Source organism: Agelaius phoeniceus, chromosome 5 (assembly GCF_051311805.1).
Source record: "Agelaius phoeniceus isolate bAgePho1 chromosome 5, bAgePho1.hap1, whole genome shotgun sequence".
Classification (NCBI taxonomy): Eukaryota; Metazoa; Chordata; class Aves; order Passeriformes; family Icteridae; genus Agelaius; species Agelaius phoeniceus.
In genome coordinates, this window is record NC_135269.1 from 6,135,768 (window position 1) to 6,159,380 (window position 23,613).

A 23,613-nucleotide genomic window follows, 5' to 3' on the forward strand; every position below is an offset into this window, starting at 1 on the left:
AGAGGTAGCAGAATGAGTTGTAGGCACAGCAAAACCACAAGCCAAGAGCTGTCAGCCACTGCTGGCTGGCTGAGTTGGTGGAAAGGTAAAGAATCACATATCCTGCATGCAGACCCCAAACCCCAGGACTCACTGCTTCATGGAGCAGGAGGCAAAGCAATTAGCATTGATGACTGAATGTAAAGAGAGGGGAAAATAGAAAAGATTCAGCTGGGAAAGAAGCAGTGAGGGAAATTTCATTAGCAGATCTTAACTTCATCATTGCTTCAGAGAGCTACTGGATTGGGTATGGCAGCACGTGAGAGCACATAAGCAGAGAGGGCTCCCTGCCACTCATGCCAGGCAAGCAATAGGCTGGCAGCACACTGGAATACTCTCCCTCCATCTCCTTTAATATTAATAATTTCTTGTTATAGTGAAATCATACTCATTAGCAACCTTGGCTGCCTTTCCCCCTCTTTGTGTGGGACTCCCATTGCTGCCAAGCTTTTGAGACTCAAAGAAGATACAGTTGAAGCGAAGATGGGCCAAAATTGAATTCAAGTAAGCAGCTGCTGTGAAAGAGCTGACTTTCCCTTTGCAAAGGTCTAGGCTCCCACCTGTGGTCTTCTCCAGGAACTGTCCTCTGCTGGCCAGGAGAGCCACATTTTCCACGTTCTCTCATCACATCACACTCATGCTCTGCTGGAATGCGTATTTGTCCACTGTTTCCACCTTGTTCCATGTGACAAACCCGTGTAGACAGGAGGAAAACTGTTTTGTTGCCATCCCATTTTCCACAGATCCAGAGGGGACTGAAGCAGGGCTAGCCTTGCCCACTGCATCTCCCACCCACCCCTTGCTGCACAGCTCTTGCTGAGAGTGATCTCTCTGGTACTGCCTGTGCTTTCAGCTAATGAAAACAGAGGAGCACACCTGGATTCTAATTCCTGCTGCACAGTGATGCAGGTGCAAGTGAACACACAGACAGAAGAGAGCTCTTGTAGGAAGACAATGTATTTATAAAACACAAGGGAGAATCTGAATATCCCCCAGCTCCAACAGAGAGGTGGCCCAGGAGTCATCTTGAAGGCACAGAGCCACTTTTAAGGCAGGTACAAGTCAGACTTTCAACACAAGGCATCTGTATCTAAAAAACAATCAACTTCAGACATTTGTAGGCAATGAGGAGAGATGCTCATGCCGGGCAAACATTAGGACAATGATGAAACAAGTAACAATTTTCACACAATACACTTTGCTCAGATTAAAAGCCAGCCCTTCTTCACTCCCTTGGTGACCTGCAAAGCAAGCCTGAGCACCACACTCCAGTCCTGAGTACACAGTCACATTTGTAGGCAGAGCCACCTCACACTTGGTGGCTCAGACTCCCCAGCCTGGTCACATCCTACCCTGAAGAAGGTCTCTGCAGCACTGTCCATCATCTCCCCAGCCACAGGGCTTCCGGAGCAGCTTGCTCCTGGCCTGATGCAAGGAAAATCCTCTGCAACTGACTTCCTCCAGCTGTCCAGGCAGGACACAGCCAGGATGCACATGAAGGCCAGAAACTCCAGCACAGCTTCCTAAAAAGATCCTGGTGACAGAAATGTGACCAGCTGTTGAGGGGAGTCAGCTTCCTGGCCACGTCCTTTCACTGCATAGCGGAGGGATCTGCTCCTGCTGTGCTTCCTGCTCTCCCCCTCTTTGTAACTCTGTCTGGGGAGAAAAACTGTAGCTTGCTTTGGAAGAGGGGCAGCAGCCTCAGAGTGCAGCCCAGAGCTGCTCCTGCATGGTTTGCTTCTCACCTCCCATTGAGGTCTCTGAGCACATGGGCTGGAAGAGAGTTTTTATTCCCATGGGCTCTCCCAGCTCCTCCATGGAGGCTGCCAGCCAGTGCCAATTAGTATTAATCACATTTACTACTTGCTTGGATACCAACTGAGTATTCCCACTGGAAGGGAAGAACATTTGGGATGGCAGCTTTGACAGTGGGCAAACTGGCCATTAGGAAAGTGGACTGAAAACCAGGAACTCCTTACATCTCCATCAAGGAGTCCTCACGAGGTAGTTCTGCTTACCACTGGCCTGGCTTACAAGGTGTGAAGGAAGGAGTACAGTCACAGCTGAAAAATGGGGGTGAAATCCTCAAATTCTGCTGGCAGTGCTGCACTGAGGTGTGCACCCTACTGTCCAGTCCAATCTTTGCTGGCTGTCCCCTGTGGTGGGGAAGACTCATGGCATTTATGCCAAGTGAGTTACCTTCTGGAGGCACCTAATTCTTGTCAGTATCCACAGATGGATGCCAGCTGCTAACTTCAGGTGCTGCAGAGCACATCCACAGCCAGGTGTGAAAGCACATGGTACAAATAACTCCTCCTCCCCGTGCTTGACTTCTGGGCTGCCCCCAAATCCAGCAGTTCTCCATGTGCAGAGCAGGCACCATGGTGTTCCCAGCTGCTGCTGCTAAAGCCTGGCCATGTCCAGGCACTTGCCCTCCCCAGAGCCTCTCCCCATTCCAGAGGCATTGCGTGACACAGCCAGCCTGGACAGGCTGTGCAGGCACAGTCCTGGAGCCTGGAAAGCAGCTCACCTACACACTCGAGGAGTTGTGCCTGTGTCTGAGGGAAGCACAGGCTCTGACTTGCACTGGGAGCATGACTGACACTGCACATTCCAGGGAGAAACACAGCTTATTGCAACATTGCATCACAGGGCTCTGGTCTCACAAGCTCCTATAATACTTCAAAAAAAGAGAAAAAATTCAAAAATGTGTTGACTGTTGTCAGCCTCTTCCCTCTCAGACCAACTGCCATGATTTAATTTCTTAGTATCTGTGTGGGTAAAGTATTTCCCCTCAATAGGAAGATCACTCTGGCTTGGGCTGCCTCTTTTGGGATATTCAGTGTCTCCATTCTGCCAAAGGCTCCATGGATTCAGAGACACAGCCATCTCCAGCTGCACACTGCACAGCAGAACTTTCTGGTATCTGGTTGACTTTTTCTAAATCCATCACTCACAAAACCCAGACTGATGCAAACAGATGATTTGACATGATTCCTATCTCACGTGCCAGAACTTGTATGTTCAGTTTCCTACTGCAATAGCGGAACTTGATGGACTTGTCAAGCACCACAGACACAGTAATAAATGAATGCCTATTCTGAACTGGCATCCACTCCATCAGCAAAGAGCAAAAAAGTCTAGTACCAGCCAGCTTTGCTTGTATTCTGCATACTACATCCATTACTCCTTCCCAGCAACTCCCCACAGAACTGGGCATCATGATCAGCATCCTATGTCACACTGTCCCCTCAAGCTTGAGCCTTTTTCAGCATGGTATGGGGACACTGAAGCTGCAGTGTAAAGCACTGAGTGAGCTGGTATTTCTGGGTTTAAACAGCCTTCTAAAATAGTTACAGTGTAAAAAAAAAATCTTGCCTTACACTAACAGGAGTTTTAGGGGATGAGACTTCCCTGTAGCACCAGGCCAGCTGTGGGCTCTCTCCACAGTTCCTCCATCAATGACAGCATGGGTTTGCCCATCCTTTTGTTCACTCAACGCTCTTCTGTCCTCACTGTTTGTCACACCCAGTGCATGTGCCAAGACCTGAGGCCACCTCCTCCGTACCAGGCCAGAGCTCCCAGGGCTGTTCCAGAGATGAAGCACCAACAGCTGTCTTGGTTCTCCAACCAAGAAGCCTGCTCTACACTTAAGAGTCAAACTATGACAAGACACAACTGTGAGGCCATAACTTATTAAATTAACTTTTAGATGCTGCATACATGTACAGGATTCTGAGAGCAGAAGACTCCGTCTCCTCTTCTGACAAATCACAATACTTCAACTAATAAAATATTGCCACTTCTTCCCTGCTAGGGCTTCCCTGATATTGTTAGGACAAACACATGTCTGTCAGATAAGGCTGCAAAATTCCTCCTGAGATGCTCTGGTAGCTTCTCTGTATAGCCCCTCCACTACCCTCAGGCAGTGGGTCAATAATTTAGGTGGAATTGTAACATCACCCTTGCCAGCTCACCCAGCTACAGGCAAACAAGGCTCCTCTAAGGGAAATGTATTCACAACTCCATCCACAGCCCATAATTTGCTGAACACGAGCACAATTTTTCATAATGACCAAAGTGAAAAGCACAGAGAAACATCTAAGCACCAGCAGCCTAAAGTGCTTATCAGCTCCTCTGCATGCAGATTTCCTCAAGTCGGCACATGGGCATGTGGGTGCAACAAAGATCAGAGAACTTTGGTCTCCTGTCCAAAATAATGGGTACTGGAGAGAAGGCAAAGGAGAGGAAATGGGGACGGTTGTGGGCTCTTTTCTATTTTTCTTTTCCATTCAAGTTTTGAAAGAGAAGCTGCATTGCTCTAAATAAACCATTCAAGGCTTAGCTGGGATTTGTGTTTGCTTGGTGCAAGACTCAACAGGAAACACAGCACCTCTCCCACTGTACCTTCCACCAGACTGCATGGCAGGAAATTCAAGTGTTTCCCTTGACACCTCTGCCGCACGCCTTCCCAGCCACACGCGGATCCCGTGTCTTGCATGCGGCGGCTGACAAGAGCAGCTCCTGCTCCACCAGCCTGACCACCCCTTCCCCAGCTGTGCCATGCCATCAGAGGTCTCTGGAGGCAGAGGAAGAGCTCGGGCACTCGGCTGCAAGCCCCAGTAAAGTGCACATCTGGATGAGATGGTGGACAGAGCTGCCAAACAGCTCTGGGGTTGAAGGCTACACTGTCTTCAGCTGGCGCCGGTTCCACATGCCCCGCTTGGAGTGAAACCAGTGGAAGAAGTTCCTCAGGGAGAGACGCTCCACTTCCAGCCCAGCCTGCAAGATCCTGGCAGACAGAAGAGCAGACTTAGGGAAAATTTCATCACAAAGATACTGAGGGACTCAGCTCCAGGAAAACTCTTTTCTAAGTTGTGCTGTTGATAAGAGACTGCAAGTAAATTGGATAGTCCAGAATAGCTCAGGGGTATCCTGTAGCCATAAGCAGGAATCTAATGACACTTTCTGAATGTTTATACACCCCTGAGCACAGAACTAGTCAGGAGTGCCTGCATGTGCCAAGATAGGAGGAAAGATGGCTGGCAGCACTGGATTGCAGTCAGCTGACAGAAAAGACAGGACAGGACTCAAACCCTACAACTACAAATCCAGAGGCTCAGGATTTGTGCATCCCTCCTCACAAAATCCTCAGAAATTTTAACTGTGCCTCATGATCTTTAAATGCCTCTCCACCAGCTGGTCTTCAAGGCTAAATGTTATATGGAAAATGTGAGAGATCACAGTGTACTCTGAGTGCTTGAAGAGGACAAAGTCTTCACAATCACCATGGCCAGATCTGCAGGAGCCCAACCACTCCAGGAGCAGTGTGGTTGGAAGGCAGTAGAAAACAGCTCTTCTCTTACTAGTGGCTGGCTGCAATAGAGTGTTTTGTGTCTCCTCACCTACTAGGTTTGAGGTCAGGATATGCTCAAAGACTCTCCCTCTGGCCAAGGTTATGGTGGCAGTAGTCATCTCAACCTCCTTAGAACCCCACTCCCATGGTCAATGGTTCTCCAGGATCTGATGGGCTTCCCCTCCTGAGCACTTGAACAATGACAGAGGATGCCTACCTGTCGAGGAGCTCCCAGTCCTCTCCTCCCCAGCGGTCCCGAAACTCTTTTGTGTTCATGCCTCCAATTTTGTCCAGGTCAGACTTGTATATGCCCAGGAGACCAAACCCATTCACCTCCCAGTAGCCTGAGAAGAGCACAAAAGAGGCACAGCTTTGTTGGGGTTTTGAACCACTGATGGCTCCAGCAGAGCTGCTGGAGTGAGACTCAAGCTACTTTTAGCACAATGTTGACACCAGGGAGTAAACTCAGCACCAAGGCAGAGCCAACCATGCCAACCAGCTTTGGGAATGAGAAAGGCTTGTGGACGGACAGCGTGGTCTGTCCTGTCAACTTGTTAGCAGAGCCTCTCACATCTCCTGTCTGGCAACACAATTCCTGGACTGTCCCAGCTTCCCAGGGTTGTCCCTGTGCCTAAACGGCTCAGGATGGCCACCTCTGTCTAAAGGAAATCCTATGCTGTACTACTTTTGTCCCTCCAACTTGGCTTGGTTTCCTTCACTACTGGTCTACCAGCTCTCCTCAGGACAGGCTGTGCCCCCTCAGAAAAGAGAGATATGGACAGACAGGAGCAAAGGATGGTTTTTCCAAGGTTCTTATATCCATAAAGAGCCCTAGGAGACAACCAGGAGAAACATCAGATCAAGGGCTCTGCTAGCTTTTTGATCTCAAATTCCAGGTACGTGATGCTGTTAAGCCCCATCCTATGTCTAACACACACTCACCCTGTGGACCTGGAAGTACCTCAAGCTCCAGACCCTGACAGTGCCAGAGGAACAAATGCAGAGGAGGCAGGCACTTCCTTCTTTCCCCATTTCCCAAAGTCTGAGCCCTCTTACCATCAGGCCACTGTGGGGACATCCCGCAGTGCAGCCTCATGACCATGGGTGCAAAGGCCATCTTGCCTTCCACGCAGTGCTTCCTGATGGAATCGATGACTCCAGCTGGGAAGTGGATGTGGAGGTCACACAGGAAGACAATGCTGTGTGGGTCCTGGAACCAATTGTACCGGTTGGGAAAAAAACATAGGTTGACTTTCAGTAAATATTTATTGAAGGGCAGGAAGACAGAAATATGGGAGTCAAAATCTCATTGCTGCATCAGAAACTGAGATCCCAAGGGCTGGCAAAATGCCCACTGGCTGATCAGTGATGAGTGTGAAATACCATGACTGTGACCTGGCAGAGCCAGCAGATGGACCAAGAATCAATCAGAGCACAGGCTCCTCAGAATAAAGAGACCCTTACTCTGGAAGGACAGGAAACACAACTACATTTGAACTGGTCTGCCAGGCTATTCCCTCCCCTAAAAACCAGGGTGTTCAGTACCAAAGGCAGTGACAACACCAGACACATACCACAAACTGCCCTGCCCACCCAAGGCCCCCAGACTCACCGTTATGAGGTCTATCCCCGCCTGCAGCCCAGCAGAACGCTCAAAATTCCCTGTCAGCTTCAGGTACCGATAGCTGGGGGTCAGAGGGGAAAGGGAATTTCAGTGGCACAGGAGGCACTGTAGGCAGCACCACACAGCACTGGGCCATGGAGCTGCCCTCGCCCTGTGCACTCTCTGAAGCAGAGGAAACCTTTTGGGGGAGTGCACTGCTCCCTGTCCCAGTCTGCCCAGAGAGTCTTGCCCCTGAACAGAGCCTAGAAAAACTCTTCTCAGCTCTAGCCAAGCTCTGCCCTAGGACTAGACCTGGAAACCCCTGGCATGTAACAGAAATGACCAGCCAAAGCTGTTTCAGATTAGAGCAGGGTCATTCCAGCAAACAGAGGTCTCCACGCTCTCTGTCCCACTTCTCAGAGATTTCTCATCTTTTCTGTCCTCCCCCTGCCCCACCACTGGGAGACTTGCTTTCTCTTCTCTCTTGCAAGCTTGAAAAAAGAGACAAATTCAATAAATTTAGCTGGAAGACTACACCAGGTATTGCCTTACACTTTACTAACAGTGTTCCATGCATATATGTGTATGCACATCATAACAAAAACACATTCTTGTGTACGTGCAGGGTCTGGAGGGATGGTGTCTGTGGTGTTCCAGCTGCAGCAGGCTGTGGCTGGTCAACACACAGAGACTGGCAAATGTGCTATTTGCAGGCTTATGTGTGTGAGTGGCTTTTTGTCACCAAGCAGTAGTCCCACCTGTGCAAGGTAGACCTTTTCAGAGCCTTCTCTACATCCATGTCATCGCTGCTGTAGTCGGTGATGATGACGCTGAAGTGGGGATCCTTGGTGACTCGGAACAGCTCTTCCATGTCAGAGATGAACTGCAGCACCCAGCGTGCCTGGTTCTTCACTGGTTGTATTGCAACAGGGAGAGAAACAAAGCAAACTGATTTAAATGGTGGTGTTTTTTCTCAACATGCAGGGCTTCTTGCCTTCTGTTAAACTTCAACAACCTTTCAGGGATGATGTAATAGGCCCAGGCTGAAAACCTGGACCACAGAGCCAAGGAATCAGTGTGGGTTCTTCCCCACCATGTGACAGAGGCTTTCTCTGAGCTTACAAGCCATGGCTGCTTGGGCCCTATCCTATTTTTAAGGATATTTAACTTGGAGAGAACAGAAATTGGAAGTGACCTATTGTATTTGTGGGGTGCCCTGTGGCAGGAAGGAATGATGAATCTGACTCCATGCTCTCAGAAGGCTAATTTATTATTTTATGATACTATATTATATTAAAGAATACTATACTATACTAAAGAATACAGGAAGGACACTTACACAATGCTAAAAAGATAATAATGGAAACTCGTGCCTCTTTCCAGAGTCCTGACACAGCTTGGCACTGATTGGCCAAAGAGCAAAATAATTCACACCAGAAACCAATGAAACAATCATTACCCGTGGATATATAAACAATCTCCAAACACATTCCACATGTGAGCACAGCACTGGAGAAGCAAATGAGATAAAGGTTGCTTTCCTTTTTCTCTGAGGCTTCTCAGGAGAAAAAATCCTGGGTGAAGGGATTTTTCCAGAGAATGTGAATGTGACATCGACCCAAGTAAGATGGTTGAGACTGGCTCAGACCCATTGTCCATGACTTCCCTCATGAGAACTGGCCACTGTGCCACCCCTCAATGTCCTGGGAAGGAAGATCCCCTTACCTGGCACCACGAAGTGAACCACAGCCTGGTGGTTCCAGGAAAACCCCTGGGGCCAGCACAGCTCTGGCTCGTTCGCCGCGGCCATCAGGCGCCGCCGGCGGCCCCACACCAGGTTCCTCATCCTCCTCTCGTCCTCCTCGTGGCTGCTGCTGCCCTGCCAGCCCTGGGCAAAGACGTACTCGGAGAGGCGGACGCGGCGCCGGCCCTGCTCCAGCAGCTCCAGCTCCAGCAGGTAGCGGCTGCCGCGCATGCGGTCCTGCCGCTTCTCCACGTTCACGATGCGCTGCAGCTGGAAGCGCCTGCGGGAGACACAGCTGCCGTGGGCACATCCTGGCCCCGTCCCTCCCCCAGCCCTGCTGGGTTCCTTCCTTGGGGCCAGCACAAAGCTTTCTGTCCCCAGCTCCCCCCTGCTTTGCTGCACCGCTTCCAAAGTTCCATGGGAATGTTTAGCACCTGTTTCTCCTAAATCCACAAGCGTGTGGGATTAGACCTGGGATTCTGGCCAAGAGAAAAATATTTGGCAAGAGAAATGAAATAAAGGTGACACAGAAAATAACAAATGTGTCTGAATGATTGTGTAGGGCTGGTAATAGTGAGTGTATTCAACACCACCTACAATGATTTTGGCACAAGGAGCATGTTTGGGCTGCTGAAACTGGCTCATGACACCTTATCAAACAGGAATATGGAGTAGGACTGAGCAATCATACAATAAATACTGTCAGGAGCTGTAGATTCAGAATGGCCAAAACTGAATGAAATGCCAGGTCATGCCCTTTCAGATCATTACAAGAGTTTCTGCTATAAACCAGATGCTCGTGAGTTAAAAATCCTGAGAAAATCTTGTGTGTACTGGTCAGTTACACCTGGATGTGCCTGGTGTGACCCTGAAAAAGCAAATGTGATCTTAATATGTAACATTAGGCCTACCTCCAGCAGGGATTAGAAGCTAGTAACATCCATTCCATAAAACATCCAGGACATTGGTCACATGGATGGGAAGATTAACACCAACTGAAACCAGAAAAGACTGGTAAAAAAGTTTTAAAAATTAAGGCCAACCAAACAGAAGGGTCAGGAGTTAGACTGTTTAGCTTATGGAGGCTAGAGGAAGTGTGTCTGTTTGCCAGAAGGGATGGTAAGTCTTGAGAAGAAAAAGAACCATGCCAAGACCATGTAACAAAAGAGTACCAGCTAAAGCTGGTACCATTTCTCAGGAAAAAGAAGTGTGCCTAAAGCCCAGTGTTTTACACAGATTCCTCGCCTGAAATCTTATTTACCACATCTAGCTCATCCTCTGATTCTCACCAGTTACTCACATAACAGGTATTCCCCATGCAGCACAGTAAACCAGCTCTGGGACAGTGCCCCTTGTTTTTCTCACTGCACCTTACCCTTTACTCCTCTGGTTTAGCTTCCTCAGGAAGACACGTGTAACTTCCAGGGCCTCCCTTTCTCTTAGCAGCAAATTTCCTGAGGTGTTGCACTTCAGGTCAATCCAGTCCGTGCGCAGCATATGGAAGTCCAGGTTGTTCATGCTGAAGGTCTGCTCCCAGTTGACTGCCTGGTCAAACACTGGTACGTAATCAAAATCCTCCTCATCTTCCTCTGCTGGCTCCCCATCCACCTCTTCCTCCTCTGCTGCTCCTCCAGACCTGCCTTTCAAAGGAGATGCCACCTGTGCCTCTCCTTCACCCACATCCCCATCGCTGGCTGCCTTCTGCTCAGCAATGTAGGACTGCACCTGGCTCAGCCACTGTGGCAGCCCGGGCTGCTGGCTGGGGCTGGCAGCACTCACTGCCTGTCTCCCAGCTTTGCCAGACACTGGCATTCCTTTCCCAGCTGGCACGGTGCCTGCTGCCTGCAGCCTGTCCTTTGTGGTGCTGAGATATCCTCGAGGTCCTACCCTGCTGGGAATTGTGACCCCTGAGTCCCTGGGGTCGCCAAGAGACTGCTGCCTTTGAGACACAGTCCTAGAAGGAGGGATTGTCCTTCTGACAGGCACTCTCCCCTGGATGGCCCTGGCATGTTGCGGAGGGCTCCTGGAGTTGTCTTTGACGCCAGCTTTCACACGGGGTCTCTTCGTTACTGGGTTTCCCTCTAGGCCAGTCAGGCTGAGGCTTTGGTTGGTAGAGGCCAGCATGGCTAATTTGATACGAGATCTTTTTGTCCTCCTCCTCCTCTGTATCTCCTCTCCTGCATGGTCCCCCGTGACCGAGAGGAGCCGGCGGCGCTCCCGGAGGGAATAGTCCTGGTGGATGTTGTCACTGCCCAGCATGCTGCTGGGGACCTTGCCTGCAGGCCCTGCCCTCCCTGTGCCAGCATGCTCAGGGGCACTGGTGCTCTCCACGTCCTGCTCCTCGTACTGCAGGTCATCCAGGTTCCCCTCCTGGGAGCCTGCAGGATGAATCAAAGTTACACCTCTGGCACCTCCTGCTGCCTTCCCTGCCCTGCCTTCCCTGCCCTGCCCAGGCACCCACCAGGCAGGGGGGCAGCTCCTTCTTGGCTTCTCTCAGTGTTGTCTCTCCTGCTCAGAGGGACAGGGATGCTCTCCCACATTGGAGCCATGCTCAGCCTCTTCAGCACCCCTCACCCACCACTGCCAAAGGCTGTGGAGCTGTCTGGCTTTGCCCTCAGCTGTGGGTCTGACCATAGCTCTGCAGGGCAGGTGTGACCACAGGCTGCCACACTGCACACCTCTCCTGTGTTACTCCTGCCCATGGTTTTGCTAGAATTGCCCCTCAGCTAAGCTTTGGGTCTGAGAGTTGTCATGTTGTCTACTGCAGCCCCACTGTTTGGTGAGCTCCCAACCTGCCCTTATGGGAAGTAAAAGTGGCAGCAAAAGTCTCCTCCCAGACACAGCAATCTGGCAGGGAAAGGCTGAGACTTCCTTGGCATGGGAAGTCAACAGCTTCCTTCAGCTGGTGCTGCAAGACCACACACCAAAGTGACAGATAAAAGGATCCTCTGGGTTCTGACATTAGGGCCCATACCTGGCTGCTCTGTCTTTTCTCCAGAGTCCAGGCTCTTCTCTGGTCGATCCATTTTCATGTACTTGTAAAATCCAAATCTGCAGAGAGAAGAGCAAAACACAAATTTGATGAATGTTACTTTGCCCTTTCCTGGAAGAAGGCAGAAGATCCTGAGCACAGGGAGGCCATAATCAGCTATCTTACTGGGAGAGTAACCTTCTGTATCCTGCAAAAAAGTCTTCCTGAATGTCTTGGAGTCCTTGCACAAGGTGTCTGATTGTTGCAATAGGGAGCATGCAAGTAGCAGCTCCCCTGTGGGGCCACCACTGGGATCTGGGCACCAGTGAAGATGAGTGACATGCATTTTTTCCCCAGAAAGAGACCTGGTGGTGGCCACAGTTTGGCTTTCACAGTGACAGCTATCAGGAGGCTCCAGCCACTTGCAGGCCAAGCTTGCTGGGAATACACTGCCTGATGTAAGAGAACAAACATGCTCTGACTCAGATACTGGGTTAACAGTGTAAGAAAAGCACTGGTAGTTTCCCCTGGAGACCTAAACATATTTTCACTTAAGTTATCAAAAGAAACTATAAATGCTTTAATGTTTTGCAAGACTTAAGGGATCTTTAAGAATTAAGAAGTGAACATGAAATTCCACACCAATTCCACCCTTCAAACATCTCCCCACCCTGCTAGTAACCCCAAATTTACAGCATGCTACCTTTCCAAATAGTAAGGGTTTTCCTGGTAGAAGCATTTGTTGTCTTTCTCCATGTGGCTCAGGCGGCTGTAATCATTTGGGTAAACAAAGGATAGATGAACCTGTGAAGAAGAGAGAAAGACAAAGTGAAACCCTCATAAATGCCAGACATCAGACACAAGGTGACCCAGACATAGCTGCAGGATAACTAGCAGGAGTTGCTCACTCTTTCCCTTGTCCAGGAGCAGGCTGTGAGAATGGAAGACAGAAGGAAGCATGCTAGGATACATGTATGTATGCATGTGCCTTTTACCCTCTCCCTCAGCATCTGCCCACCTCTCTAACTGTGAGCTTAAGTCCTACAACAGAGTGAGAACTAACTGGGAGAGAGGTGGCCAAGTCCTCCTGAAGAGATGCCCGTGGCTTTAGTAATCCACACACACTAGAGTCCCCCCCATGGAGAATGAAACCCTCTCAACCATTGTGAGACTTCCTGCAAAGGCAGGGCGGCCTTTGGCTAACATGGGGCTTCAGGCCCCATGGCTAACAGGATTTCTTCTTCCTCCTTGTGTATCCCTGGGCAAGAATCAGGTTAAGAAACCCAACTTACAAACTGGAGCCCCTGGTAGCGCTGCAGAGGAAATCCATTCACCAGGTAGCTGGGCTTGTAGGGGCAGTCCGGCAGGGCCCGGTGCACGCGGGACTTGCTGAGCAGAGGCACTGCAGACAAGGAACACACAGGCAAGGGCTGCAGGAGGAGCCCTGCTGCAACCACACACCAGCTTAGCTACTTCTGTCCCTGGTTCTATTTGTCCGTGTGAAATATTAAGGAATAGATTAAACAAATCTTCTTGCACAGCTCAGCTCTTTACATTCCTTTAAGACGCTCACACAAAAATATGCTTGGGGATGTGGTTTGAGCTGGATACCAGGAAAGAGGAGCTGGCTTTAGTCTGTGCTTTGTCTCCTACATCGACTGATACTGTAGCTGCTCCTCTCTTTTACACCAGGAATAAAAAGGCATGGCCTGGATAACTGCAGTGCAGGAGGACAATCCTTCCCAGCTGTGCTCCTGCACGGGCTGCAGTTACTCCCTCAGCTGCTTTCCCAGTCTCACCTTCATAAAGAGTGTCCCGGGGGTCAGGCTTCAACATGTCAGCTGGGTGAACCCTGCTGCCAGCGCTGCCAGCAGCCCAGCTCCTGCCAGTGGCCAGCGTCTGCGGGATGTGCCCAACCTCATCCATCTTCAGAAGCGTCTCATCTGGAGACCAGAGAGAGAACACAAGGGGGAGACAGGGGCTAACTTGCTCCTTGTCCTAAAAAACACCTCTCTCCAGTGCCAGCCCTTCTTAAATGGCATTGCATCCCTGGCACTAATGCTGTTTCTGGCACAGGCAAAGGAAAGGCTCTGACCCAGAAATCTGGAGATAGCGAAGCTGTGGGGTGGGAACACAGCTTTCACTGAAAGCAAACACACACAGTGATGAGGAGTGGGCAAAAATGACCTCCTGCCTTGGATACACCATCACTGAACAAGCTCCATGCTGGCAGGAACTCTGTGTTATTAGTATTAAGTTTCTTTTCAAAGGAGATGAAGAGAGATGAATGGGAGGAGAAACCTGAGGGGCAAAGGAAGGACCTGCAGTGGCTGAGGAGGATGTTACTCCAGAAAGGGAATGAAGCCCCACAGTAAACCAACAACAACAGGAAGCTCAAACTCAAGACTGAGTATTGGTTACATTTTTCCTTGAGTGCTGCTGTCACAGAACTTCATGTCTCCATGGATCTTACTCTAAAATGAGGGGAGTTGAATAAATATCCATGAAGGAAAAGCAATATCCTGCCAAGGGCACTGGTGTGCAATTTTGGGGTACTGAACTTCATGGGACCCCAGAAAGAATGGGATGTAATACAGCCACAGCCACATAATATGAACAAGGAAAAAAACTATGGGCAGAAGGCAACAGATAAAAATGAGACTGCAGCACTGCACCTAAAAGTGAAGGGATCTTCTGAAATGTCAGTCTTCTATTCTACAGGTAGTTAGTAAGAAGAAAAGAGCAGAAGGAAAAAGGATGAAAATGGAAGACCAAATGGAAAGCCTAGTCCTAGCAACATGGGAGGTTTCAGAAAATACAGCAGCAGGTTGTGATCCACAGCAAACAGATGCCTTGATTACATCAGGGAGTCTTCCATGCACAAAAGGGCTGGTATGAAAAAAAGCCCAGAAATGTTGGAAGGCAACAGCAGTACATATGGAAAGGGGGAATGCTGGCAGAGGAAAGTGATGATGATAAAGCTGGGTAAGGGTAAACAGGACTAAGGAGCTTCTTAACTGATAACACCATCACTTGATGTGCTAAGAAGGGTTTACAAAACAGGAGGGACTGGACTGATGTGTTTGTAGCAATCCAGCACCAACTGAAAGACACTTGAGGCTGGGACAGAAGAAAGAACCATCCCCCATCACTGCCAGAGTATCCTGTTGTGTTCAGGACGCAGAGTGAAATCTCCTGAAGTGCTAGAGCAGCCCCTTCTCCCTGCTTGTGTTCAGCTGGCAGCACACCCCCACAGCTCCCATGTTTTGGGACTCATGTTCCCCCTGGCTCTGAGCAAGCAATCTCCATCCTGTGTTACTCTCCATCTACTACACTTCTCACCTTTGCAGACTCTCCTCTCTGCCCTTCCTCACTAGCTCTAGACTTCCCTAGAAGTAAGATTGGAAATAATGTTCCAATCTTACTTCTGATTCTCCTATGGTTTAATAATGAATCACACTCTTGTCCAGAAGGCTTTCTCCTGAAGTGTCTCCACCTTTTTCTCCCGATGATGTGTATGCCTGGTATTTTCCTGGCTAGACAATGATTCATGGTGAAACACTGGATGCTGATACATTTAGGAAGAATGGGGAGGTGCTTGGGAAAACTTGTGATGAAGATACTTACTAGCAAAAAGGGAGAGATACTGGGAGTCAATGACTTTGAACTTTGCTTCTGGATCATTCAGTCTCCACTGGAACAGAGAAACACATTAAAATGAAGTACCTATGGAGTTAACCAAGCCTGAACAAAAGGAACACGCTACCCCTACTAGGACTGAATTTACCCAGCAGCAAAAGACTGGCAATGAGCAGAGATCCCTCAGGACACATTCAAGCCAGGAAAGGCCAAAAAGCTGCAACAGACCCCAGAGAAGGCAGATTTATCCCAAATAAGCAGAGGAAGGGGTCCTGACACATGGCCAGGACTATCTCACACAGAAGTAGGTAAGGGCTCTGCAAGGGATGAGCTACCTCTCGTGCAATGAGGAGCTGAGGCCAGGGAAAGGAGGGAAATGGTTACAAACGTCATTCCTGAGCTCTGTGGGGACACATATATGGGACCACCACTTCCACAGACTCACTGCTACTTCCACATGGTCTGTTCCTCTGTCATCCTGCTTGTGCAGCACCTCAAAGTAGTACCTGCCCTCTGCTGACAACCTGCCAAGAACAAGGTGTCTGTCACCAGGAGCATTAAGGAACATTTCTTAGCTTGTCAGCAGACAATGAGTGCAGAGCAACCACACCCCTGAAACAACCTAATTCTCAGGGTAGGCGGGGTTAGTGCTGCCAAGAAAATTTAGATCCTCCCAGTGAGATAGGCAGCTTTACTTATGGACCTGGAGCACTCCAGATCCTTCTCAGTTAATTCTGAATAACTCCCTCTCAGTGTGGCCTGCTAGGAAACCTGGCCAGTTCCAAGGCAGGAGGCTTGGGATACAGTTCATATAGGGGAGCCTGGATGTGCTGGTGGTTGATTGCTGCAGGGAAGAAAAATCCAGTGTTGCATTCCTGCAGTAAATCAGCAAGGCTTTGGCAATACCCCAGAGTAATCCCTTTCTCTGTATTGCGAAACTCCTCAGGGCAAGCCTGAGTGCTTTTCCCTTATCCTTGTGATTTCCTGGTCATGTGCAGAGCTGGCTGGGACTGAGGGACTTAGCTCACTCACCTCACCAGGTTTGACTTCTGGCTGTGAAATTTCCCAAACTCTCCTGGTGCAGTCCACTCCTTCCCCGTCTGTGAAGAGATAGAAGATGGCTCTAGTTAAGATGAGTTTCTTCCCTTGTTACTGCACTGACAATGAAAAAAAAGGAAAATTTAACTCCCTCTTCCCTCCAATTCCTCCTGGTAAGTCATCTGTGAAATCCATCACCTGTGGACAGATTTTAAGTCCCCTAATTGTGAACAAGGGACTCCCAATAGCACTACCAAGAGGTAAGTGGCTTAAGATATCACATGTCATACCCCATCTGGCATCAGTGCTGATGCTGTCTGTGGTTGGGCAGGGAAAGAAACCTGGGTAGTCCAAGGAAGCAGTAAGTCAGGAAGGTGTCTGTTCCCACAGGAACATTAAAGCCTGGATGGGAGAGGCCATGGAGCATGCACTGTACCTTGCCTACACTGGCCAGCAGCTGGACACCAGAGGGCTTTTCATCTGGACTCAGCCAGAACTCAGCATTGTCATCTGCAGCAATGGCAAACTGAAACTCCCCTGTCGAGAGATGGAGGGAGTAAGTAGGGCTTTGGGGTAAGGGCTTGTGCACAGAACCCATCCTGCTCCTCTAAAATGCTGTCTTTACCCTTTTTCCTGGTGAGACCATCATCCCTTTCCCTTTTGATATTATCACCTTCCTGCCTTTGAACCTCTCTGCTAACTCTGCTGTGACTGAAAACAAACTTTACAGATGTCACTGGTTCAGTGTCCCTCCTGCACTGGCTTCACCTGACATCTAACCTGGAAAGCTAAGAAGTCTATGCAAAGCCTCCCCTGACATCCCCTTTGCTTCCAGAGCAAAACTGTGTGTGAGCTGCAGTGTTTGGGTGGAGGAATGAGCCACAGAGGGAGACAGAGGTGCCTGAGGTTCACCCTTTGTCCAGGGTCACGGGGATGGCAGCTGCAGGCCAGTGACAGAGGCTGAGTGCCAGGAGGCTGCTCGGGGCAGAGGCATGCAGCTGGGGGACACAGATGTCACTGCTGTCAGATGGCATTCATGGCAAGCAGAAGGGACATCACTGATGTCACGGACAGTCCTGGCCATGCCAGGGAGGGAGGCAAAGCCCAGGGATTGTTTGTGGCCACATACACACCACGGGCTGTGAATTTACAACAACATTGTTATTTACCAACACTTCCCATCTGCTTTCTCCTTTATCAACACTTCCCATCTGCTTTCTCCTGTGCTTCTCCTCACCAGGGAGAGGCAGACGTGCCTCCAGCCACGCCAAGGCTGTGGCCAGTCACACACACCACCCACACAAGAGACCTGGTATTGGAATTGCCAGGGTGAGGGCACCAGTGGTGCAGCACCAGGAGGGGAGGGAGGGGAAGGTGACAAGAGACACGAGTGAAGGCACTCAGAGCCCTCACCATCGGTGAAAGGATGCAGGTAACCAAATATCCGGAGACCATAGTTGGTCCATTTTGGGGACACGGCCAACTTCTTCAGCATAGTTCTTGTCTGGAATGGAAGAAGAAAAAATTCATAACAATAATTTTAGATGTGACAGGAAGAAGGGAAGAATCAAAAACCCTGGGACAGGTAGGCAGAGGGTTTTCTCTGAGAGGAGGACGGAGGCAAAGTGAAAGAGCCAATCAAGTAAGAAATGAGATGGAGCAGGTGCTGCTGAGAAGGGGGTGCACTGAGATGGTGGGGACAGGGCATGGCATGGAAGCCACTAAGAAGGAAAGCACCAAATACAGGGCTCCTTCAGCCTGTGTCTGAGCCCTGGCAGGCCAGCAGGTGTGAAATGACCCTCCCTGGTGCAGCAGAAGAGCCCTTCTGAAAGCTTCCTGATCCCTCAGCAGGAGGACAGAGGAGGTGGTTGAGAGGGAGGTGGTGGATTTTAACAAAAAGCAGGACAGAGGCAGGATGTGAAGGGAACAAGGGTGATCCACCTGGAAGCTGAGCTGGGAAGTGCAGGACAGTGGATGCCATGGTCTTACTCACGTGAGGGAAGAGAGGGAAGTGAAGGTTTCTCCTGAGCTGCTCGATGGAGCTGCCACACCAGTCCTCAAACACATGCAGGTTGGCCTGGCCCTGGAACTAGAAGGCAGAAGTGGGGCACCATGAACTGCTGCATCCAACCCCTGTGTCCCTCCTCTGCCCTGACAAGCTTGGCCACGGCCCCTGGAGTGCTTGGGAGAGTGAAGGAAGATTCCTTTGCTATCATGGACTGGTCTGCAGGGTCCAGAGCACTGCTGCTCATCTGCTGAAGGTGTGGGGCTGGCACACACCCACCTGAATGGCACCAGGGAACTGTGCTAATGCTTGGGACACCTCAGTTCCATGGCTGGGCTCTGCTCCATCAAGGAGGTGTTTCACCAGAGGGCTGTGCTCTGAGGCCATGGTGTGGAACACACAGCAGCTCCCCATGATGTAACACCTTATGTTCTGCAAGAAGGTGTTTTGGACTCCCTCACCATCTCAGGGCTATTTTCCTGACCTGAGGATGAGGGAATACCCTAGGGAGGGGAGATGCTTCTCAAAGCACATCCTAGCAGTAAAGCTGATGGAAGATGGGGGGCACAGGGAGATGGAGGCCCAGCAGAGCAGGGAGCAGCAGCACAGCCTCTGTGTGCCTGCAGAGGCACAGAAACACTGAGGGAAGTGGGGGTTCCAGCCTGGAGAGCACAGGAGGGTGTGCAGTGTGAGTACAGCTCCCTGCCAGGCAGCCAGCCCCATCGGGAGAGGCTGCCACTGTCCAGCTGAGACCTGGAGCACAGCTGGGCTGGGAAAAGCTTGCTGGCCACTGTGGGACTTCAGCAAAACACTCCTCAAAACACAGACTTTATTTCTGTCAGAGCCATTCAGAAGGGAATCACTGTCTGCTCCCCAGCAAAGTCCAAGCTTTCTGCCTGCAACCAGTGGAGCTGGATACTGAAACCCTCCTTGCAGCACTGGCATCCAACAGTGAAGAATAAATAAGCTGGAGACGGTACAAGCTACCTTAGATGGCAAAAGGCTGAAGAAAGAATAGGTTGCCTTGGGACTGGGGAGGTTTTGCTGTGGCTGTCTTGCCTATATAAGGCCTGTAGGAACAAGGCTGGGGAAACAGCCTGAACAGCACCCAAATGACTACAGATGGCAGCAAATTCTTAGTTTTTGCTGGGGAGGCTCTAGCAGGCCTGAAGCAGCACAGTGGAGGAGGGTCCAGCCTCTCAGTGCACTTCTGCCAGAGAAACTTCTTCACTGAGTTATTTTTCCCAGGATGGTGGGTTGGGGGTGTGTTTTGAAATAAACTGTGGCTTGAAGCAAGGCTATGAAGCAGATTTAGCTCCACAGCAGCAATGCTCCTTGAGAGCTGTGGATTTTTAGTCGTGCATGTGAAAACCATTTCTGTGTGCCAGGCAAAGCACATTCACAACAACTGCTGCTCTGGAGAGGTCTTTCATCAGCCCCTTCTCACTGGTGTCCCCATTGCCAAGGCTTGATGGATGTCTGCAAGCCCATGATGCCCCCCACTAGCATCTCCTCCCCTTCACTCCTCTGCTGACATCCATCAGCCTGGATTCTGCCCACCAGGCAAGAGGAAAAGCAGTGAGACAAAGTGGATGGAATTCCTCAGAGCAATGCACAGAATCAGAGTGGAGACAGGCAGAGGGTTCAGGGTGATGGAGGCAGCCAAAAGAAACCTGGGACTCTGTAGGAACTTGTGATACAAATAAATCACTGCAAGCGTGACAAACACCGAATTGGAATTTAATTTAATTGCTGTGCAGTCCCGTGCCCCTTGGCCAAATCCAGGTTCACACCCAAGGGTCTTACACTGCTTTTCTCAGCCAAATCAAATAATGACAACTGCTGCTTCTCGTGGAACATGAAGGGAGAGGAACAAGCTGGGCTCCCACAGAGAATCACTGCCAGAAGCTGAGTCCTGTGGAAGTCTGCTGGTACCCATAAATGATTCTGGTTTTTTTAGTTTTTTTTTTTTGAGAATTGCTTGCACAGGGCAGGCAGCAGGCTCAGAGCTCTATGAAATGTAGCACAACACTCCCACACCGTGGACAGGCTGGCACTGCAGCTCACTCCTGCCAAAGACAGACCATGGGGATGATCTCAAAGCTCAGGACTGCAACGAAGCTGGGCTGGCTTTGACATGGGGCAGCCCAAATGGAAAACCAGATATTTATAAAGGCATATCCCAAAAGACTGGCTATACTTGCTCAAGTGTTTGCAGAGTAAAACTTGGACCAGTCCCATTGCAACACAAAACTTCACTGCAGTTTGGCACTATTAGGGAGAGGGCAGCCTAATAAAAAATAAGGCAGACAGCACTGTACTAGGTACACCATCAATACTCACAGAGATAATTCCTGAGATTTCTAGCCCAACGCTCCTACCTCCAAAGTCTTTACAAAGCCTCCAAAGAGGAGATTCTGGCAGGAGTTAAAGAGATCACCTTGCTTTCCTGCACTCACAGCTACTAGAAATAATTAACTGGTAAATAATATTTCTTGCATGCGATTTTAAAATATTTTCTAAATCAACAAATTTTCTCCTGAGTGAAGGCAGCTTAGCTTAGTTTCTGTTTCCTCTTAAAGGGAAAAAAAGAACACTATTGACAGATAAGTGCTGGCTGCCCAAAGTGCTGCTTTGGGACTGAAAACTGAGCTAGGCTTTAATTTTAGACCCCCACGAGTCATCAGCGTAGCAGCTGTTTTGAAACTCTATCACCTCTGTCCCTCCAACTCAATTCACAGCTGCCCCTTACAGGCATCTGAGAAATTCTTCTGTTTGCTATATGAGTATCCTCTCATGCAACATGCTGTAAAAATCTCCTGCCTGGGGCTTTTGCAGATTGCAGTTACAGAGCAACATCACCACCATTCCCAATTCATGTGCACAGAAATGTCAATGGATTTTCTAAAATATGATTTTTAGAACATGATTGTAAAACATGGTTACTGTATTTGACTTCCCAGCTTGGCCTATGTTTGAATTCCTACCTGGCTCTGTTTTGCAAAGGGCTGGAAATTTAGGAACTGGCAAGCAACAAGTTAAGTTTACTTTCTCCCCCTAAAAACATCAGCTTTGAAAATTCTGTATAGACTGATTTGGCAAGAACCAGGAACAGAAACCATGAGTCTGAGTATTCAAAGGAGCTGATTTTATGTGACCTTCCCATTTAGAGGGTTTCTACTGCCCTTGAGGCTTCTCCAACACCTTTCCCCTGTTGCTTATCACCCTGCTGAAATAGCAGCAGTGCATGATCCCAGCTCAGGCCCAGAACAGGCACAGGTCACACACCAAGGGCAACAGAACAGGCACAGTGAGTGTGCCCTGGAGCACCCAGAGCAGTGTGAATGTGCCCTGGAGCACACAGAGCACACTGTGAGTGTGCCCTGGAGCACACAGAGCACACTGTGAGTGTGCCCCGGAGCACACACAGCACAGTGTGAGTGTGCCCCGGAGCACACAGAGCACAGTGTGAGTGTGCCCTGGAGCACACAGAGCACAGTGTGAGTGTGCCCTGGAGCACACAGAGCACAGTGTGAGCGTGCCCTGGAGCACACAGAGCACAGTGTGAGTGTGCCCTGGAGCACACAGAGCACAGTGTGAGTGTGCCCTGGAGCACACAGAGCACAGTGTGAGCGTGCCCTGGAGCACACACAGCACAGTGTGAGTGTGCCCAGGAGCACACACAGCACAGTGTGAGTGTGCCCTGGAGCACACAGAGCACAGTGTGAGTGTGCCCTGGAGCACACAGAGCAGAGTGTGAGCGTGCCCTGGAGCACACAGAGCACAGTGTGAGCGTGCCCTGGAGCACACACAGCACAGTGTGAGTGTGCCCTGGAGCACACAGCACAGTGTGAGTGTGCCCTGGAGCACACAGAGCACAGTGTGAGTGTGCCCTGGAGCACACAGAGCACAGTGTGAGTGTGCCCTGGAGCACACACAGCACAGTGTGAGCGTGCCCTGGAGCACACAGAGCACAGTGTGAGCGTGCCCTGGAGCACACAGAGCACAGTGTGAGCGTGCCCTGGAGCACACAGAGCACAGTGTGAGCGTGCCCAGGAGCACATACAGCACAGTGTGAGTGTGCCCTGGAGCACACAGCACAGTGTGAGTGTGCCCAGGAGCACACAGCACCCAAGTCTCCTCCCCAGGGAGGCTGGGCAGGCTGGCACCCTTTGAGCACAGTGTCACAGGCACTGTGACAGTGCTGTCCCAGCAAGGGAGAGTTGAACCCTTACAAGGGCAGGGAGGGGACAGCTGGGCTGGGCCTTTGTTTGGCACTGATGCAGTTGTGCCCCTCCAGGGCTGTGGGATTGTGGCTGGCCTGAGCTCCAGCCCAACCCTCCCCACTGAGCACACTGGAAAAATGTCTGTCTGCAGCCCTAGCATTGCAGTAAAAGATTTTGGTATTTCTGCTTCCTTCTAGTGAGAAATGTTAGATTATCAGCCCCTGCTACAAGAACTGAGCATAGAGGAGGATCAGGGACATAGACAACCCAGACCCCTTGCTAGCCCAAACCCTATCATGTCCAAACTATCTGGGGGTGGCACCACACAGCCAGGGGCTCCTGCTGAGCAAAGAGCCCAGGGAAGAAAGATCCAGGCAAGCAGCAAAGCTGAGAGAACTGCAGCAGCAGAGACATGACCTCCTGGCCTGTAACTGGAGCAGGATGGAGAGGAGAAGCTTTCCTAATTTAATCCTGGGCAGCTTTGGCATCACAGAGGCAAATCAGCTGCATAGCTGCATGCAGCCCAGGGAATGATAAACAGGGCACAGAGAGGGCCTGAGCCACAGAAGAAAGGCGACATTGTGCTGCCAACTAGAAACTCCTGAGTTTGTAAGACTCTTCTGTCTCCTCAGAGTGGCTGGGGCCCCTCCTCCTGCCTGGCCCAGCTCCCCTGGCTGGGTGACATTGAGCAGGCAGCAGCTGGGCTTGGCAGCACGCTCTGCTGTGCTGGGCACTTGTGGGAATCCATCAAGACAAGTTAGCAGGACAGCCCCTGTCTGGATGGGCATGAGTAGACAAGGAAGGGACATCAGCAGAGACAGAGTGAGCAGCAATAGCTTTGTCTTTCAGTCCTCTCAGGAAAGGATGATGATGTCCTCCGGGGCAGGTTTGGTAGCAGGACAACACTCGAGCACAATCCTTTGGTTTTGTGCAGCACCTGTGCAACTGTACAAGTGCTGCCTGCAAGGGGCTGTGCTCCTGAACATCCCTCA

The 23,613-nt window shown here is 50.3% G+C and overlaps 1 protein-coding gene across 1 annotated transcript in view; it reads right to left on the reverse strand.

Moving 5' to 3' along the window:
- Positions 1-978: 978 nt before the first annotated feature.
- The window catches only part of B4GALNT3 (beta-1,4-N-acetyl-galactosaminyltransferase 3), a 65,283-nt gene continuing 42,648 nt past the window's right edge, over positions 979-23,613 (reverse strand). Inside the window, exons 4-20 of the mRNA XM_054632029.2 lie at positions 18,384-18,479; positions 17,804-17,894; positions 16,827-16,927; positions 16,385-16,452; positions 15,798-15,876; positions 15,341-15,407; positions 13,513-13,656; positions 13,006-13,115; positions 12,417-12,517; positions 11,717-11,793; positions 10,118-11,120; positions 8,724-9,022; positions 7,757-7,910; positions 7,008-7,080; positions 6,452-6,605; positions 5,613-5,739; positions 979-4,831 (exon numbers count right to left, since the gene is read on the reverse strand). Coding sequence (XP_054488004.2) covers positions 4,723-4,831; positions 5,613-5,739; positions 6,452-6,605; positions 7,008-7,080; positions 7,757-7,910; positions 8,724-9,022; positions 10,118-11,120; positions 11,717-11,793; positions 12,417-12,517; positions 13,006-13,115; positions 13,513-13,656; positions 15,341-15,407; positions 15,798-15,876; positions 16,385-16,452; positions 16,827-16,927; positions 17,804-17,894; positions 18,384-18,479 — 2,853 coding nt within the window. The 3' untranslated portion in view covers positions 979-4,722. The remainder of the gene's footprint in view (positions 4,832-5,612; positions 5,740-6,451; positions 6,606-7,007; positions 7,081-7,756; positions 7,911-8,723; positions 9,023-10,117; positions 11,121-11,716; positions 11,794-12,416; positions 12,518-13,005; positions 13,116-13,512; positions 13,657-15,340; positions 15,408-15,797; positions 15,877-16,384; positions 16,453-16,826; positions 16,928-17,803; positions 17,895-18,383; positions 18,480-23,613) is intronic.